The 20,475-nt window shown below is 45.0% G+C and overlaps 1 protein-coding gene across 4 annotated transcripts in view; it reads right to left on the reverse strand.

Moving 5' to 3' along the window:
• PRKAR1B (protein kinase cAMP-dependent type I regulatory subunit beta) overlaps window positions 1–20,475 on the reverse strand; it is a 286,647-nt gene that overhangs the window by 85,554 nt on the left and 180,618 nt on the right. For all 4 annotated transcript variants that reach the window (XM_056535925.1, XM_056535923.1, XM_056535921.1 and 1 more), the window contains one exon: window positions 13,730–13,776. In XM_056535925.1, coding sequence (XP_056391900.1) covers window positions 13,730–13,776 — 47 coding nt within the window. The remainder of the gene's footprint in view (window positions 1–13,729; window positions 13,777–20,475) is intronic.

A 20,475-nucleotide genomic window follows, 5' to 3' on the forward strand; every position in this document is an offset into this window, starting at 1 on the left:
CCAACTGAGGCGCTGAAGGAAGACCAGGAAGAGGAATAAAATGTGCCATCTTGGAAAATCGATCAACGACCACCCAAACAACAGTGTTGCCACGGGATGGGGGTAAGTCTGTAATAAAGTCCATACCAATCAGAGACCAAGGCTGTTCGGGGACAGGCAGAGGATGAAGGAGACCAGCAGGCTTCTGGCGAGGAGTCTTATCCCGGGCACAGACAGTACAGGCCCGCACAAAATCAACAACATCCGTCTCCAGAGTCGGCCACCAATAGAAACGAGAGATGAGTTGCAAGGACTTTTTGATGCCCGCATGGCCTGCGAGGTGGGAGGAGTGACCCCATTTGAGAATCCCGAGACGTTGGCGTGGAGAAACGAAGGTCTTCCCTGGAGGAGTTTGCCTGATGGAGACTGGAGAAGTGGAGATCAGACAGTCAGGAGGAATGATGTGTTGCGGAGAGACCTCTACTTCCGCGGCATCCGAGGAACGAGAGAGAGCATCGGCCCTAATGTTCTTGTCGGCAGGGCGAAAATGAATTTCAAAGTTAAAACGGGCAAAGAACAACGACCACCTGGCCTGGCGAGGATTCAGCCGTTGGGCAGACTGGAGATAGGAGAGATTCTTGTGATCGGTGTAAATGATAACTGGAAATTTTGATCCCTCCAGCAGATGCCTCCATTCCTCAAGTGCCAATTTAATGGCCAGTAGTTCTCGATCCCCGATGGAGTAGTTCCTCTCCGCCGGAGAGAAGGTCCTAGAAAAAAAACCACAAGTAACAGCATGCCCGGAAGAATTTTTTTGTAGAAGGACTGCTCCACCTCCCACTGAGGAGGCATCAACCTCCAATAGGAAGGGTTTAGATGGGTCAGGTCTGGAGAGCACGGGAGCAGAAGAAAAGGCAGACTTGAGCCGTTTAAATGCGTCTTCCGCTTGGGGAGACCAGGACTTAGGATTGGCATTCTTCTTGGTTAAAGCCACGATAGGAGCCACAATAGTGGAAAAATGTGGAATAAATTGTCTGTAATAATTGTCGAACCCCAAAAAACGTTGGATAGCACGGAGTCCGGAGGGGCGTGGCCAATCTAAGACGGCAGAGAGTTTATCTGGGTCCATTTGTAGTCCCTGGCCAGAGACCAAGTATCCTAGGAAAGGAAGAGATTGACATTCAAACAGACATTTCTCCATTTTGGCATAAAGTTGATTGTCTCGAAGTCTCTGAAGAACCATGCGGACATGCTGGCGATGTTCTTCTAAGTTGGCAGAAAAAATCAGAATATCGTCCAGATACACAACAACACAGGAATATAAGAGATCACGAAAAATTTCATTAACAAAGTCTTGGAAGACGGCAGGGGCGTTGCACAGGCCAAAGGGCATGACTAGATACTCAAAGTGTCCATCTCTGGTGTTAAATGCAGTTTTCCATTCGTCCCCCTCCCTGATGCGGATGAGATTATAAGCACCTCTTAAGTCCAGTTTGGTAAAGATGTGGGCACCTTGAAGACGATCAAAGAGTTCTGAGATAAGAGGTAGGGGGTAGCGGTTCTTTACCGTGATTTTATTAAGTCCGCGGTAATCAATGCAAGGACGTAGGGAGCCATCTTTTTTGGACACAAAGAAAAATCCAGCTCCGGCAGGAGAGGAGGATTTGCGGATAAACCCCTTTTTTAAATTTTCCTGGATGTATTCAGACATAGCAAGAGTCTCTGGGGCGGACAGAGGATAAATTCTGCCCCGGGGTGGAGTAGTGCCCGGGAGGAGGTCAATAGGACAGTCATAAGGCCTGTGAGGAGGTAAAGTCTCAGCTTGTTTTTTGCAAAATACGTCAGCATAGTCCATATAAGCCTTAGGGAGACCGGTTACAGGGGGACCCACAGGGTCACGGCAGGGAGTACTGGGAACCGGTTTAAGACAGTCCTTGAAACAAGAAGTACCCCAGCTCTTGATCTCTCCTGTGGACCAATCAAGGGTTGGGGAATGGCGTTGAAGCCACGGTAGTCCAAGGAGAATTTCGGAAGTGCAATTGGAGAGGACCAAAAACTCAATTTTTTCGTGATGAGGTCCGATGCACATTAGGAGGGGCTCCGTGCGGTAACGCACGGTACAGTCCAATCTTTCATTGTTAACACAATTGATGTAGAGGGGTCTGGCGAGACTGGTCACCGGGATGTTGAACCTGTTGATGAGAGAGGCCAAAATAAAATTTCCTGCAGATCCGGAATCCAAGAAGGCCATAGTAGAGAAGGAGAAGGTAGAGGCAGATATCCGCACGGGCACAGTAAGGCGTGGAGAAGCAGAGTTGACATCAAGAACTGTCTCACCTTTGTGCGGAGTCAGCGTACGTCTTTCCAGGCGGGGAGGACGGATAGGACAATCCTTCAGGAAGTGTTCGGTACCGGCACAGTACAGGCAGAGATTCTCCATGCGGCGTCGTGTCCTCTCTTGAGGTGTCAAGCGAGACCGGTCAACTTGCATAGCCTCCACGGCGGGAGGCACAGGAACGGATTGCAGAGGACCAGAGGAGAGAGGAGCCGGGGAGAAAAAACGCCTCGTGCGAACAAAGTCCATATCCTGGCGGAGCTCCTGACGCCTTTCGGAAAAACGCATGTCAATGCGAGTGGCTAGATGAATGAGTTCATGCAGGTTAGCAGGAATTTCTCGTGTGGCCAGAACATCTTTAATGCTGCTGGATAGGCCTTTTTTAAAGGTCGCGCAGAGGGCCTCATTATTCCAGGATAATTCGGAAGCAAGAGTACGGAATTGGATGGCGTACTCGCCAACGGAAGAATTACCCTGGACCAGGTTCAGCAGGGCAGTCTCAGCAGAAGAGGCTCGGGCAGGTTCCTCAAAGACACTTCGAATTTCCGAGAAGAAGGAGTGTACAGAGGCAGTGACGGGGTCATTGCGGTCCCAGAGCGGTGTGGCCCATGACAGAGCTTTCCCAGACAGAAGGCTGACTACGAAAGCCACCTTAGACCTTTCAGTAGGAAACTGGTCCGACATCATCTCCAAGTGCAGGGAACATTGCGAAAGAAAGCCACGGCAAAACTTAGAGTCCCCATCAAATTTATCCGGCAAGGATAGTCGTAGGCCGGAAGCGGCCACTCGCTGCGGAGGAGGTGCAGGAGCTGGCGGAGGAGATGATTGCTGAAGCTGTGGTAGTAGCTGCTGTAGCATCACGGTCAGTTGAGACAGCTGGTGGCCTTGTTGCGCTATCTGTTGCGACTGCTGGGCGACCACCGTGGTGAGGTCGGCGACAACTGGCAGTGGAACTTCAGCGGGATCCATGGCCGGATCTACTGTCACGATTCGGCTGGCAGGAGGTGGATCCTCTGTGCCAGAGAGGGATTGGCGTGGACCGTGCTAGTGGACCGGTTCTAAGTTACTACTGGTATTCACCAGAGCCCGCCGCAAAGCGGGATGGTCTTGCAGCGGCGGTAGTAACCAGGTCGTATCCACTAGCAACGGCTCAACCTCTCTGACTGCTGAAGATAGGCGCGGTACAAGGGAGTAGACAAGAGCAAGGTCGGACGTAGCAGAAGGTCGGGGCAGGCAGCAAGGATCGTAGTCAGGGGCAACGGCAGGAGGTCTGGAACACAGGCTAGGAACACACAAGGGAACGCTTTCACTGGCACAATGGCAACAAGATCCGGCGAGGGAGTGCAGGGGAAGTGAGGTATACATAGGGAGTGCACAGGTGAACACACTAATTAGACCAACTGCGCCAATCAGTGGCGCAGTGGCCCTTTAAATCGCAGAGACCCGGCGCGCGCGCGCCCTAGGGAGCGGGGCCGCGCGCGCCGGGACAGGACCGACGGAGAGCGAGTCAGGTACGGGAGCCGGGGTGCGCATCGCGAGCGGGCGCCACCCGCATCGCGAATCGCATCCCGGCTGGGGGCGGTATCGCAGCGCACCCGGTCAGTAGATCTGACCGGGGTGCTGCAGTAGCGGGGATGTTGCGAGCGCTCCGGGGAGGAGCGGGGACCCGGAGCGCTCGGCGTAACAACAGGTACAAGTACAGTGCCGCCTACAAAAAATAGACAAATCACCAGGTCCAGATGGCATTCACTCCCGTGTTCTAAAAGAATTAAGTAATGTTATAAACAGACCCCTATTTTTAATATTCAGGGACTCTATAGTAACAGGGACTATTCCCCAGGACTGGTGCATGGCAAATGTGGTGCCAATATTTAAAAAGGGGTCAAAAGGTGACCCTAGGAATTATAGGCCTGTTAGTTTAACCTCCATTGTATGTAAATTATTTGAGGGTTTTCTAAGAGATGCTATTTTAGAGCATCATGATAAAAATAAATGTATGACTCCATATCAGCACGGCTTATGAGGGATCGGTCCTGTCAAACTAACCTGATCGGCTTTTATGAGGAGGTGAGCTCCAGACTGGACATGGGGCAATCGCTGGATGTCGTATATCTGGATTTTTCCAAAGCATTTGATACGGTTCCACATAAAAGATTGGTGGGTAAAATGAGGATTGGGCTGGGGGAGAGTGTGTGTAAGTGGGTAAGTAACTGTCTCAGTGATAGGAAACAGAGGGTGATTATTAATGGTACTTATTCTGATTGGGTGACTGTTACTGGTGGGGTACCACAGGGGTCAGTCTTGGGTGCTGTTCTATTTAATATATTAATTAATGACCTTGTAGAGGGGTTGAATAGTAAAGTAGCAATCTTTGCAGATGATACTAAACTCTGTAAAGCGGTAAACACAATAGAGGACAGTGCACTGTTACAAATGGATCTAGATAGGTTGGAGGTTTGGGCTGAGAAGTGGCAGATGAGGTTCAACACTGATAAACGTAAGGTAATTCACATGGGGAGGAAACATCCGGGCTGGGATTATGTATTAAATGGGAGCACATTTGGGACGACTGATGTGGAAAATGACTTGGAAGTCTCAGTTAATAGTAAATTTAGCTGTAGTGACCAGTGTCGGGCAGCTGCTACCAAGGCAAATAAAATCATGGGGTGCATCAATAGGGGCATAGATGCCCATGACAAGAAAATAATTCTACCACTGTACAAATCACTAGTCAGACCACAAATAGAATACTGTGTACAGTACTGGACACCAGTGTACAAGAAAGATATAGTGGAGCTAGAGAGAGGGTTCAAAGACAGGCAACCAGAGTAATACGGGGAATAGGAGGACTACAGTAACCAGAAAGATTATCAGAATTAGGGTTATTTAGTTTAGAAAAAAGAAGACTTAGGGGCGACCTAATAACTATGTATAAATATATCAGGGGACCGTACAGAGATCTCTCCCATGATCTATTTATACCCAGGACTGTATCCATAACAAGGGGGCATCCTCTACGTCTTGAGGAAAGAAGGTTTCTACACAAGCACAGACGGGGGTTCTTTAATGTAAGAGCAGTGAGACTATGGAACTCTCTGCCAGAGAAGGTGGTCATGGTGAACTCGGTAAAAGAGTTCAAAAGGGGTCTGGATGCATTTTTGGAGAATAATAACATCGTTGGTTATGTATATTAGATTTATACATAAATGTTGATCCAGGGATTTATTCTGATGCCATATTTGGAGTCTAGTATGAGGGTTTTTGCCTTCCTCTGGATCAACTCAGTAGGGACTTATTAGGGATATAGGTTAAGCTTGATGAACTCTGGTCTTTTTTCAACCTTATGAACTATGTTACTATGTGTAACTTGTTCATGAGGTATTCCAGCAAGTCAAAGAATCATCTATTCTTCTAGAACTAAGACATCTGTATATTCTGGAAGTGAAAACATCTAGGAGCAGTGGATACTGAGCAAAGGGATGAAAATCCACAGAAATGGACTTTAAACATGATACTCACTTCCAAATTCCAAAACTTTCCCTTGAAGTGTATGTGGACAAGCTATCATCATTCACTTAACATTAAAGGGGTACTCGTATACTACGGAGAAAGTTGTATAATTCTCTTCAGTCTAACCACAGTGCTCTCTGATGACACCTCTTTCCATGTCAGGAACTGTCCAGAGTAGAAGCAAATCCCCATAGCAAACCTATCCTGCTCTGGACAGTTCCTGACATGGACAGAGGTGGCAGCAGAGAGCACTGTGGTCAGACTGGAAAGAACTAAACAACTTCCTCTGTAGTATACAGCAGCTGATAAGTACTGGAAGGATTACAATTTTTAAATAGAAGTAATATACAAATCTGTTTAACTTTCTGGCAACAGTTGATTTAAAAAAAAATGTTTCCCAGCGGAGTACCCCTTTAACCTCTTAAGGACCCAGGGCGTACCTGTATGCCCCTGCACCCGGTCCCGGTGTTAAAAACGGGGTTACGCTGTGACCCTGCATCACACCGGGTCGGTCCCGGCTGCTAATGATAGCCGGGACCCTGGGCTAATAACGCATGGCACCAATCGTTGTGCCCCGTGCTATTAACCCTTCAGACGCGGCGATCAAATTTGATTGCTGCGTCCAAAACGAAAGTAAAAGCTTCCCGGCAGCTCAGGCTAAAGTCCAAAATAGTGTATTTTTGGTCTCTTTTTATATCATAAAAAATTAACAAAAAGCGATCAAAAAGTCCAATCAATGCAAAAATGGTACCGATAAAAACAGAACATGGCGCAAAAAATGAGCCCTCATACCGGCCCGTACGCGGAAAAATTACGACAAAATCAAATCTATATAAGTAGGGTATCATTTTAACCGTATGGACCTACAAGATAAAATAAAGATAAGGTGTCATTTTTACCAAAAAATGTACTGCGTAGAAACGCCGTGGATTTTTTGGTAATATGACTAATGTCGCTGCAAAGTGGAATTGGTGGCGCAAAAAATAAGCCATCATATGGAATTTTATGTGCAAAATTGAAAACGTTATGATTTTTAGAAGGTGATGATGAAAAAATGAAAATACAAATACGGAAAAACGCTGAGTCCTTAAGGGGTTAAATATCATGTGCTCATTTGTCAGAAAGGTATTGTCCAAGTATAGCACCATGTTGTTTAGTACCTCACAGTCTCTTCTTATGTGATCAAACCTAAACGTATATGGAGCCTTCTTGTCTACAGCATAGCATACGTATTTGTCATTTCACTAAGCTAGGTAACACAAAGTGATAAAACAGAGTGCATTAGAGGTAAATCCCTCACCAGGAGTCATCTAGGCGGGGCTGGTGTAGTGAAGAATCAGTTTCCTGTCAGTTCACATGTCCATTCTGCTTTGATCAACATTGTATTGGGCATGCGATGTCAAAGCTGGCTGTGCCAAGCAGGATGTCCATCAAGACGAGCTAACAGCCAGGACACTATGATTCTTAACTACACCAGCCCCAGAAGACTCTGACCATAACCCTTCACAAAACCAAGGCTGTTTAGATACCAACTTACATGCAAGCTGTCTTTTTAATATGAGCATTTTAGAAAGGTATTACCAAGTACTTACCATACCTACATTGGTTTACTCTGCAAAATTCTAGTGACATTAACAGGATATTATTCACATAGTTGATTTACAAAATGGAAAGACATTGTTAATGCCCTTATGGCATCTTCTCTGCAGACAGCATGTCCATGTTACTATGATTCTAATGGCACTTGTCACCAGATTTCTTTTTTGATATGAAGGTCAAATAAATGTTCAAACTAAAGGAACGCTATGTTCTGGAACAACTATTAAGTCCATTTACACATGATGGTTATCTAAAAGCCCTAATGTTACAAAACAGCTGTGAGCACTCCTCACATATATGTACAAAAGAAATATCAGAACAGGCCAGTGATGGGGAATCTTTTTGAGCCCGAGTGCCCAAACCGTAATGCACACCAACTTTTTTTCCCTCAAAGTGCCAGCGCAGCAATTAAATCAGAATACTGGGGTCTAAGGTTCGAAAAATCAACTCATACAGTTGCCATAACTAATTAACATCTTTTGTTTCAAATAATTACATTTTTTTGTTGTGTGTGTGTTTGAGGAGTGCAGTGTGTGTGAGGTGCTATGTTTGAGGGGTGCTGTGTATGTGTGTGTTTGAGGGGTGCTGTGTGTCTAAAGGTGCTGTGTGGGGGGTGCTGTGTGTGTGTGTGTTTGAGGGGTGCTGTGTGTCTAAAGGTGTTGTGTGGGGGTGCTGTGTGTGTGAGGTGCTGTGTGTTTGAGGGGTGGTGTGTGTGGGGGTAATGTGTGTGTGTGTTTGAGGGGTGCTGTGTGTGGGGGTGATGTGTGTGTGTGTCTTTGGGGTGCTGTGTGTGTTTGAGGGGTTCTGTGTGTGGGGGGTGCTATGGGTGCTGTGCGGGGGTCTGCTGTGTTTATGTGGGTGTGTGGGGGATAGGGTGCTGTGTGGAGTAGGTGCTGTGTGTGTGTAGGGGTAGGGGTGCTGTGTGTGTGTGTGTGGGGGGGGTTAGGGGTGCTGCAGATTATTTATTTTTAACACATTTAGAAATGCTTAATTTATTTTTAACAGTTATTCCCCCCCCCCCCCCCCCCCGCCTCCTCTCTTCGTCTTACCTTTGGAGGAGGAGGGGGGAAGGACACAGTCAGCCCTGGCGGTCCAGTGGTAAGTATGGTTTCTTCCGCGCAGAATTCTGTGTTGCGCAGCGACGCTCCACACAGCCTGCTCGCAGGAGGACGAATCTTTTCAGATCCCTCCTCCTGCCTTTCCGGTAGAAAGCAGAGTATGCTGTGTGGCACAGCGACGCTCCACACAGACTACTCGCATGAGGACGGATCTTTTCCGATTCCTCCTCCACCGGTAGCATAGTGGAAGTCCAGTGCCGGCGGAGCGCATCAAAAGGCATTCATGGCGAACTATGGCTGAGTGCCCACTGAGGGGGCTCGGTTCGCCACCTGTGGCACGCATGCCATAGGTTCGCCATCATTGGTCTAGGATCTGGTGTTTTTTATGGTTCTTGCTAGAATCAAGACCAGATGAAGAAAATAAAAAATGGTTTTATAAAATATTGACATCTTTGAAGTTCAGTGTGCCTAAAGGCTTTCAGACACAGGACAGCAGGAAAAACATCAACTTAATCCTTGACCAATTCAAACCAAACTTTCTAATGATTTTATCTAATTTGGGACATAATGTATTATCAGAAGAGTCTCCCACTGGTAAAGGTATATTTGCAAGGAAAATGGAGACAAATACAGAAATCATTGGGAAAAAAACGGCACTGAAGAGAAGGTACTTCATATGGTCACCAAGAGTCAAAATATGACACTAAAAAAACAAATAATTAGATTGTAAATAAAGTTTGTCTACAACAAGTTAAAGAGCTGTTCAGGGGGAATTGATGGACCTGCTTTGAGCAAGATGTGGCTGCATTATTTTCAAAAAAGTTATCCAACATTCCACTTCATAATCTTCCTGGTCAGGAGTTTTAACAAGACTTTTAAGGTGACTTGAGACTACAACTTCTTGACACATTGAGGCTATGTTCCCCACACAGTTTTTTTGGCCACATTTTTTGAAGCCCAAAAAACTGTGTGAAAAGACAGACAACAAAAATGTGTTCATTTTCCAGAGTTATTTGGCTTTTGATCAATTTGTTTGCCATTTTGGAGCTTTAAATCAGCCCCTGTACACTGCCCAAAATACTTTATGTGTCAACATAGTCACCTGACAGTCCATTTTCCCTGCATTGCCAGAATTGGCTATGGCTATGGCTATACACTATGGCTATACACATTAGATGTTGGCTGAACCAGTTTTGATGGTCTGCCATCAATTATGTATGGGGGACTCCAACTCTTCCATAACGGCAGTTGTCAGTGGAAAGAAGGACCAGGCAGCTGGAATTCGATGGGCACAATCCATTTGCTTTCAGAGATGATAAACTGGCAGCGGTTTATTCGATTCTCTCTATCGAGATCATATGTACTCTTAGCCATGCATGCATGTGTATGGGAGGAGCAGGCGGAACAGCTGTCAGACGGAAGTGTATGACCAGCTTTATGCTAACAACTTAAACCTCATGGACCCAAACTATTGTCAGTATTTGAAAGATGAGTCCCACAGTACTTATTTATTGGTAGTACGGTTTACAATGGTTACTAGATCCACAGGGACAATTCCCAATTCTTGGTGTAGCTATAGACCTTAAAATTTAATCTTAAAATATAGTGAGTTCTGACTTTCATGTTTCATTTTCTCACCCCAAAGCTGACAATTTCTCCTAAACCCTTGATGGCCATCAACTTTGTCAAGATATAGAGCTTGGAATATACAGTTTCTTAATTTTGAGTTTTACTGTATGTTTGAGTTTTTATGTGTACATAAAAGACGTCGGTAGTCAAAGAGCAGCATTAGTCATTCAGCTGAATGTGACCCATTGTCTGGAAGGGGTTACATACAGTACAGATTAGTAATATCCTTGCTTAGAGCATGAGTAAAGGAGGGTTTTGGCAGAGGAAATTGTCCATGGTTATTCCCGTACCCACTCAGCAGAAATGAGCCACAAATTACTAATAAACAAGTTCCCTTCAGTGCTAATGTCCCCCTCAGGTGCATTCCATCCTGGTGGCCTCCGCATCGCCAGGATAGATCCCTGGAGGTTCTATTACTTAACTGGAGGTAAAGTGATATCCTCTTTGTTACGGAGTTAAGACCGATAGACAGACTGCATCATTAGTAAAACACAGGGACTTAACACCATTTACTGATTCTCAGGAACCTTTTTAGAGCTTGTTAAATCATTAGTCAATAGTTTGTCTCCTTCTGAGGGTGCTATGTTTGAACAATAGGAATTAGTTACGGAATATTTGTCTTAGAATAATATCATTGCACTGGCTGAATATATCTGTTGTTAATCCGAGGTAGAAAAAGAACAAATATTTTTGGGGAATAATGAAAAAAATATAAAATCTAGTGAGATTAAAGCAAGGATACCATCTAAAAATGATCTTTTTTGTTGTGTTACGTCAATATCCGAATTTTCGCAGTCAGTAAAGTTAGACCATGAAGAAGCACCCAAATGCCATTTATACCTTCACTGGAAATCCCAGCTACACGAATAAAAACTAAAGGCTCCATACACATTAGATGTGTCACCTGGACCTGCTTATTTTGGGGCGACCATCTCAAGTTTGTGGGGCCTCCTAACCCTCTTACGAGAAATGATATCAAGGAAGAGAGGGATCGGCATGTTGAATTTCAACTGCCTAATTATTTTGTTCTTGAGGAAGTAAGTAGTTGTCAGTGTCTGGCAGTGGCTTACCCCCTCTTTCTCCTCTTCAGACACATGAATGCTCAGGGGAACCACGTATTTGTATGTATGTGGGGTTTGGTAGAGATATGGCTACAATAAGGTCCATTCGTATCAGTTGTGCTTTGCTTAGTAAGGTTGTCTAAGGTTGGAAAGCTCTCTTGGTAAGTTACTACAATTTTATGAAAGGTTTTAAGGGTTAGTTAACAGGGGCCTGAATAGATGCAAACCCTTCCCCCAATAAGTCCACAGGGAAAATACACCTGATACATTTTTGGACTTTGCTATGGATCCAGGGATAATTATCATCAATATTAGCAACAATATATTGCTTGCACATTCTATGGAGGATTCTAATTTCCCCATTGAAGGCTACTGAGCTTTGAGCATTGCTGCAAATTTCAAAAACTTCTGGGTTTGTCCTAATCCACATCCAAAATTTCTGAGCTATGTGGAAACCATTAGATTCTGCACCACAAAGCAGGCGTGTCTGGACCTACCCTAAGGGTATGTTCACACAGTTATAAAAAGCCGTATGTAAACCACCTAAAAGAACACCATCCTGTTTTTACACATAAGTACAGGGATTTTCAGGAACTCTTTTACAGCCATTTTTATATGTCATTTGTGAGGCATTTTTGAGTTAGTGGGGATGGTTTTTGTATAGTCTGCTTCTGTTGGCAGACTATACAAGAATATTGTATTGACGAGTAGTAAGATTAAAATGTGCTTTTATTAGCTGTCTGATTAAAATATTATATCAAACTGATAGCAAAAATACAAAAAGTAAAAAAACGATGTGCTTAGTAATTATAACTTATAATACAGGACATCATGGACGCCATCTACTTTTGCTGCCACATGGATCATCCCTTGTAGCTGCCACACATACAATTATGTCACTTGCTCCGGGTACAGGTAATTTCAAATATATTGTTATTAGTGCACTATATATGGGGGTATATTTTACACAGTCCTCTGTACAACATGTATCAACACATACTTGTCACACAGTCCTCCATTATATGTGCATCATCACACACTGTTCACACCTCCACGGGAGGGATCGCGTGTCCACCTTACGAGTTGCATGCACTTATATCCTAGGAAAAAGTCTCTCCACAGTGCACACACTCCATATCATGTGACCATACATACAAGAAGATCCCTGAAGCGGCAGAAGGCAGGTGGGAAGACCTCTAGTGAAATTTTTTCCCTCGATCATTCTGTGTGTGGTTTGATGGGTGGATACAAGCATTGCAACTGTTTCAGATGATGTGATCAGTAATGATCACAGCATCTGAAGTGTTAATGGCGGGCATAAGGGTGATCGCTTATATCTGCTTCAGGGGCAGAATGACACTTGGGATGTAAATTTACATCCTGGTGCATTAAAGGGTCACTCTCATTAAAAATTTTTTTGCTATTGCACTCCTTATGGTAAATGAAAAATATTTCTAATATACTTTGTTTTAAAAAAAATGAAGTTTTCTGTGTTTTATTTGTGCTTAAAAAAGCTCAAGAGCACATGTTCCCCCAACTCATACACAGACTTTGGACCAAAGTCCAAACACAGGAAGTGCCGCCTGGAGTGCTGAGGGGGGGGGTGTCCAGCCTCATCCAATCATAGCTCCTCTCACACATAACTGCCATATGCTGTTGGTTGGACACCCCCCCCCCCCCCCCTCTCAGCACTCCAGGCGGCACTTCCTGTGTTTGGACTTTGGTCCAAAGTCTGTGTATGAGTTGGGGGAGCATGTGCTCTTGAGCTTTTTTAAGCACAAATAAAACATAGAAATCTTCATTAAAAAAAAAAAAAGTATATTAGAAATATTTTTCATTTACCATAAGGAGTGCAATAGCAAAAATTTGTTTTAATGAGAGTGCCCATTTAAGTACCAGGGTGCCAGGCTGTACATTTACGTCCCATGTTGTTGAGGGTTTAAAGGGGTACTCTGCTGCTCAGCGTTTGGAACAAAATGTTCCGAATGCTTAAAGCCGGCGCCGGGAGCTCGTGACGCCATAGGCCTGCCCATCATGACATCATGCCCCGCCCCCTCAATGCAAGTCTATGGGAGGGGGCGTGACAGATGTCACACCCCCTCCTATAGACTTGCATTGAGAGGGCGGGGCGGGATGTCATGATGGGCGGGGCTATTGCGTCACGAGCTCCCAGCTCTAAGCATTTGGAACATTTTGTTCCAAACCCTGAGCAGCGGAGTACCCCTTTAACTTCTCTGTTAAAAGTGAAAAACCACAGCGTGAAAAGATGACAAAAACAGAGTGAACAATTTCATCACACGGATTAGGAAAAATATATTTAAAAACTAGCCCACTTTAGGAAAATGGTGAATAGAGTAAAAAAGAATGTTCCCCATACCATTTCACCTAAATCTCCTTACAACTCAGATAGTACATAAGGCCCCATGAGTATCTCACTAAAAACAGTTATAAAGCCTTTGCTGTTTTTTTCTCTTACATGTAGCATACAGGGGGTGCACTCTGCCTCGTATCTAATGCAAACACAACAGCCATGCACTGATATATACTGTAATACTTACATCAGCTTCTCCTTGATCTATGACGTAGAAGTTGTCACCTTCATCACCTATAACACAAATAAGTGGTTATTGTAATGAATTAACATTTTTGTGACTGCATTATATTCCACTACATCTAGTGACAATTTACCAGGTCAGTCACTGACTACATTGTCTTGTGCTAATCGATGACTACATTGTCTTTTGTCAATCACTAACTATTGCCTTTTCTTCATAATCTGTTGAGGGGAGACCATACACATAAGAAAATGTCCACATGACCTGGGTAGCCCATATCTCATAATGATAACCCCTGTGTATAACTCTTGTTATGAAGAGGGGTCTAACTTTGGACTTGAATTGTGGAGAGCGACTCTATGTATTCCATGGTTGACTATTCAATACTACATGTGATGCTACATTTCTTCCACCACTACAAGAGAAATGTTGGGCCCAAAAAACTTTTCCCTTATTTAAAGGAGTACTCCGCTGTTAGACACTTTATTCCCACCCAAAGGATAGGCGATAAGATGTCTGATCGAGGGGATCCCGCCGCTGGCACGAATCCCTACCCCCCAGCCCCAGCGAGATCGCTCTGCACGTAATGACGGGCAATACAGGGGCCGGAGCATCGTTACGTCACGGCTCCGCCCCTCGTGACGTCACGGCCCGTCCCCATCAATACAAGTCTATGGGAAGGGGGCGTGGCGGTCGTTACGGCCCCTGCCATAGACTTGCATTAAGGGGGTGGGCCGTGATGTCATGAGGGGCGGAGCCATGATGTCACGCTGCTCCGGCCCCTGTATCGCCCGTCATTACACACAGAGCGAACTCGCTCTGTGTAGTAATGATGGCGGGGTGCCGCAGCGGCGATCCCCGGGGTCCCCAGCAGCGGGACCCCGGCGATCTAACATCTTATCCCCTATCCTTTGGATAGGGGATAAGATGCCAGGGGCGGAGTACCCCTTTAAGGGGCAGTGTGGATCAACTTCAGCAGAAGGACTGGATCATAGATTTCAAGTACAAAGGCCAGGCTTTCTTCCCCTCTTCTGCACAAAGCACATAGTAAACTCTGCACTTGGTTCCTGTAATTTGTCCTGATATGTCTATTACTCAAGACAGAATTTTCTTAACAACAGGCAGTGGACAGCAGATTGCAGAGAAGTGAGACACCTAGTGGCCAAGACTTTAAAAATGTTTTTCTTGGGTAAGGAGTAATTTTTGTTTAATGTTTTACATGTTAGTAATCACATAGGGGGAAATTTATCAAAACCTGTGCAGAGGAAGAGGTGCAGTTGCCCCTAGCAACCAATCAGATTACTTCTTTCATTTTTAAAGAGGCCTGTGAAAAATGAAAGAAGGGATCTGATTGGTTGCTATGGGCAACTGCACCACTCTTCCTCTACACAGGTTTTGATAAATCTCCCACATAGACTATAAAATAGAGAGACGTTATTTGAATGGATTTTATTCATTCAAAAAGAATGCTGAAGTCACTTTGCAATTTTGAAAGATTGTAGACTGACCCTTTCAACTAATTTGACCCATAAAAATGGCAATAATTGATCATAGCAGTAGAGCCACACCACTAGTGCATGCCAATGGGCAACTAGGCATTAGTTCATTTCCCGTAGACTTTAGTTTGAAGCTCTGATCTTCCTTCCATACACAATGCCTGCCAAGAAACCATACTAGACCTATTTTACATAAAATAATTATAAATGCAAGCAAACCCTGAACAAATTTGGAAGAAGGACTAGAGCCAACGCGAATGTCAATTCTAAAAGTGTAATGTGATGTAATCTTGTGACAAAACAGAACAAACAGCAATAGAAATATTCAAGGTCTTTGCATTACAGAGATACCATATTTGGCTCTGTCACCGGCGTTGCAGGGTCCCCTGAGATCTGGACACATTGTTTTAGTTTAAGTCTGGTCTCTGCCAAACCCACAGAGCAGTGCTTTCCGCAGTTCATGTCAGAAATGGGTAATGCAAATGAATGTGGAGGAAACGTGATCATCTCAGGAGTCAATCATTTCTAAGATCCTGGCCATAGAAGCTGAGCAGGAAAAATGTAATGTGTTTAAGTTGTGGCTAGATAAATGAGGCTCAGTATCACCTTTCCTGCATACTTTTCTGTCTACTCTACTTCTGAGTGCATATCTGCTAACATTCCTGAACAGAAATTTAGAACAAAAGGTCTTTGCCACACACCTAGTTGTCCTCATATTGCATATAAATGTCTTAATGCCCAGTATGGCCCTCCCGTGTATGATTTTTATCAAAGCCATCTTATTGCTGTAGACCAAACATCAGAAATACCGGTGGGGAGACTCTGGACATACCGTATTTTTCACCGTATAAGACGCACTTTTTCTTCCCCAAAACTGGGGGGGAAAAGTTGGTGCGTCTTATACGGCGAATACACACACCTATCGCGGCGGTCCCTGCGGCCATCAAGGGCCGGGACCCGCGGCTAATACAGGACATCACCGATCACGGTGATGCCCTGTATTAACCCTTCTGCGGTGAAATTGCGGCGTCCCGAACAGCTTACAGGACACCGGGAGGGACCTTACCTGCCTCCTCGGTGTCTGCTACGTGCCGGGATCCCCTGCATGGCCGGCGCTCTCCTCCGACGTCATCACGCCGTCCCGTCATCCAATAGGTGCGGCGTGCGTAGAGACGTGATGACGGCGACGTGATGACGGCGATGGAGAGCGTGGATCCCGGGGAAGAAGACGTCAGGAGCGTCGGGGACACCACGGGGACGCGGTGACAGCGATGGAGCAACATCCAGGGCAGCGGTGACGGGTCCGGAGCAGCGGGGACACGTGAGTATTACCTCCTATACCAGTGATCTTCAACCTGCGGACCTCCAGATGTTGCAAAACCAGCCAACAGCCAACGGCTGTCCGGGCATGCTGGGAGTTGTAGTTTTGCAACATCTGGAGGTCCGCAGGTTCAAGATCACTGTTGGGTTCAGAATCTTTTTTTTCTAGATTTTGCACCTTTAAAATTGGGTGTGTCTTATATGCCGGTGGGTCCTATAGGGCGAAAAATATGGTACTTGGACAATGTGAGGCACTGGTGAAAGATGCAAATACAACTGAATATGGCGATAGCATGGGTCAAGTGACCTGAGAGACTAGGAAAAATACCCCAGACACAAGCCCTTGGTGCCTATTGCTAACACCATGACTGGATTTGTCATCCAGGTGTCGTATTTTAGTTACTTCTTGGGTTCCTTTTCTACAGGCCTACACAATTAACCAACACTGGATATTTCTAGGACAATAGGTATGTTCACACGTGGCTTTCAAATTTGCTGCGGATTTTGAGTCTGAAGAACTGCAGACCCACATTAGGATTAAAGAGAAAAAATTTGGATTAAAAAACAGTCCTGCTAGGTTAAGTATATGAAAATGAAAATGGAAGAAAAGAAAGAAAAGACAAGGGGAAATATGTCTAATAGATTAAATTACAATTTATTTAAAATATACTAAGATGTCTTCTAGTATATTTTAAGTAAATTTTAAAGGTGTACTACCGTGCTGACAACTTATCCCCTATCTAAAGGATAGGGGATAAGTTGCCTGATCGCGCGGGGACCCCCGCGATCTCGTAAGCTGCACCCCGCTCTCATCAGGCCCCAGAGCGAACATCGCTCCGGGTCTGATGACTGCCGATCACGGGGCCGGAGTATCGTGACGTCACGGCTCTGCCCCATGTGACGTCACGCTCAGCCCCCTCAATGTAAGTCTATGTCAGGGGGCGAGACAGCTGTCTCACCCCTGCCATAGACTTGCATTGAGGGGGCGGAGCGTGACGTCACATGGTGGCGGAGCTTTGACGTCAGGATCACTGGCTCCGTCATCAGACCCGAAGCGGATGTTCGCTCCAGGGCCTCATGAGAGCGGGGTGCTGCGTGCGAGATCGCGGGGGTCCCCAGCGGCGGGACCCCACGCGATCAGGCAACTTATCCCCTATCCTTTAGATAGGGGATAGGTTGTCAGCACGGTAGTACACCTTTAAGGATATGAAAATGGAAGAAAAGAAAGAAAAGACAAGAGGAAATTTGTCCAGTAGATTAAGTTACAATGTATTTAAAGGGGTACTACCGTGCTGACAACTTATCCCCTATCCCCCCTGCCATAGACTTACATTGAGGGGGCGGAGCGTGACATCACATGGGTGCGGAGCCGTGACATCACGATACTCCGGCCCCGTGATCGTCAGTCATCAGACCCGGAGCGATGTTTGCTCCGGGGCCTGATGAGAGCGGGGTGCAGCGTGCGAGATCGCGGGGGTCCCCAGCGCGGGACCCCGCTCGATCAGGCAACTTATCCCCTATCCTTTAGATAGGGGATAAATTGTCAGCATGTTAGTACCCCTTTAACCTAGCAGGACTGTTTTTTTATCTGAATTTTTCCTCTTTTGTCCTGGGCACATAGGGTAATGTGTATCACTGTATCCTCGGCTTAGGATTCTGTTTTATGTAGAGCTCCCAATCAATTTTTTCTTTTTCCACCTTAGGATTAGTCCCATGATCATTCGATGGGTCTAATCTTTCACTTTTCCGTGTAAAATCCACATAAAAAGGAGCACACTTCTCATTTCCACAGAAGATTTTTTTTCCATGGCTCTGTCAAGTGTCAGAACTAGTTTTCTTTTGCATGTGAAATCCCATTAACATGTACAAGATGTGGAGTGTCGTTGTCTATGGCACCAGTAGTTCCAGAAGTTTAGGTGTTGGCTATACTATTTACTTTCATAACTGATGTACTATGTGAATTAGTCATTTTGTCCTTCATGAAGGAGCATGACTAAATCACTGTCAGGTATACTAACAGTAGGGAGCACTTGGCCTGAAGTTCAACCCAATGAGGTTTCAACCACAAGTTTTTCTATTTACAGACTAGAGGGCTGCCTGATTAATTTTTACATTAAATATAGGCATCTGTCATTGGGTCCTCTTGGTGACATGTGACCATGATACCTCCTCTCTAACTAGCTAAGTGATATCTACAATGTTGTTGGCACTTGTGCAATATTTCAATTTTCTTGTATTACGGAGATTGTAACTCAGCAGGACAAGCTGTCTTGGTGCCCAAAGAAGGGGTTTCACAATACATCCCATCACCCAAGGTCATGGACTTTCTCTATGATAGCTGTCAGATGGACAACCATTCATTTAAATGGAACCTGTTAGGTGTATTTGCTACCAGGAGCTGCAGACACTGTTGGATAGCTGTTAAGGTGTAAAAGTAAACTTTACCTTTCCTGAAGCTGATGGTGGCTGCAAAACTTATAAATTGTATTTTAGGCAAGTGTCAAGAAGGAAGAGTCAAGTTGTTCAAGTGCCAAAGCATGGAATACCTCCTCATTCACCCTCACCTCCTAGCCCTTCCTTGACCGATGCACAGGGATCTTTACATCAGTCAAGAAGGGTCTAGGATGTGAGGTCAAGTAGGGAGGTATGACATGCTGTGGCTTGTGATCAGCATAGCAGCTACCCAACAGTGTCTACAGCTCTTGGCAGCAAATACAGATTCCCTTTTATATATCTATGTTCCATGTCCTGTCCACCAATCCCTAACCTTCTTACATATAATAAATACTTCTCATTTCACTCTATTCTTGTGCAGTTCTAAATACAGGACTGGATGGCCACCCTACTGCCTACTGTAGTAGATTCCCAGAGTTTCTGGTGCTGCTCTCTTGGCTCCATCCCTCTACCTGACGTGGGTGTGATATACTGGTTAGGACTGGGTATGATATACCGGTGAAGACTATATGCTACAACTTGTAAACTAAGCCTGTTTTTAAATCCTAAAATTGGTTTTATAACTGGCCTAACCTAGCAACAACCTATGAGTTATTTGCAAAGAAATGCCTCCATTCCATATAAACAACTAATGCAGAAAAAAAATCACATATATAGCATACATAAAGTAACCTTCACAAGACCTAAATATTATAAAAATATTTAAAAAGTTACTGCCCTTTACAACACCACAAACATGTCTAAGTGCAGGTCAACAACTACAAAGCAATATGGCTGTATTTGTCTATGTTATGGCGCAGTTCAGGCGCAAGCAGCATATTTAGTGACTTATATTGGTCTTTTGATATAGACAGTTTCACTATTTTTGTCTTCCCGTAGAACTTTTCCTTTTTGACCATGCAGTGGTTACGTATTTATCATTTGCGACTTTTGTCAAAAATTGCTATTTTGTGCGCAAAGGTACTTTTTAAGGCGCAAAGCTACACCACCTACCAGTAAGCGTGAGAATCACTTCTTCCTTCCACAATTCAACCCTTAACCTCTTGTGGACGACAGCGTCCCACTCCCCATCTATGACGCACTCAGGAGCTGAGGGTGGGTCATAGCTGGGTGGTCTTGGTAGCTATCTGCCCCCAGGACCCATCTCTAATGTCAGACATCACCGATCACGGTGATACCCGGCTTTAACCCCTTAGACACCACAATCAAATTTGATTGTAGTGTCTAAAATGCAAGTAAAAAAGTCCCAGCAGCTCTGTGAAATTAAGTTAAAATACCTAACCTGCCAAATTCAGGACCCGGGAAAGTGTCTACTTCCCTCCCTCACAAGCGTCTAGAAAAAGTGTATGTGGGAGAGCTTTTCCCACCACAGAAGAGCTGCGCAAAATTCATCATCCTGCTACACCTTCTTGTTAAATAAGATGCATGCTAGTCAAACCCACCACCCAAATAAACGTGGGAAAATAGCTCTACTGTAGA

Source organism: Hyla sarda, chromosome 8 (genome assembly GCF_029499605.1).
Source record: "Hyla sarda isolate aHylSar1 chromosome 8, aHylSar1.hap1, whole genome shotgun sequence".
Classification (NCBI taxonomy): domain Eukaryota; kingdom Metazoa; phylum Chordata; class Amphibia; order Anura; family Hylidae; genus Hyla; species Hyla sarda.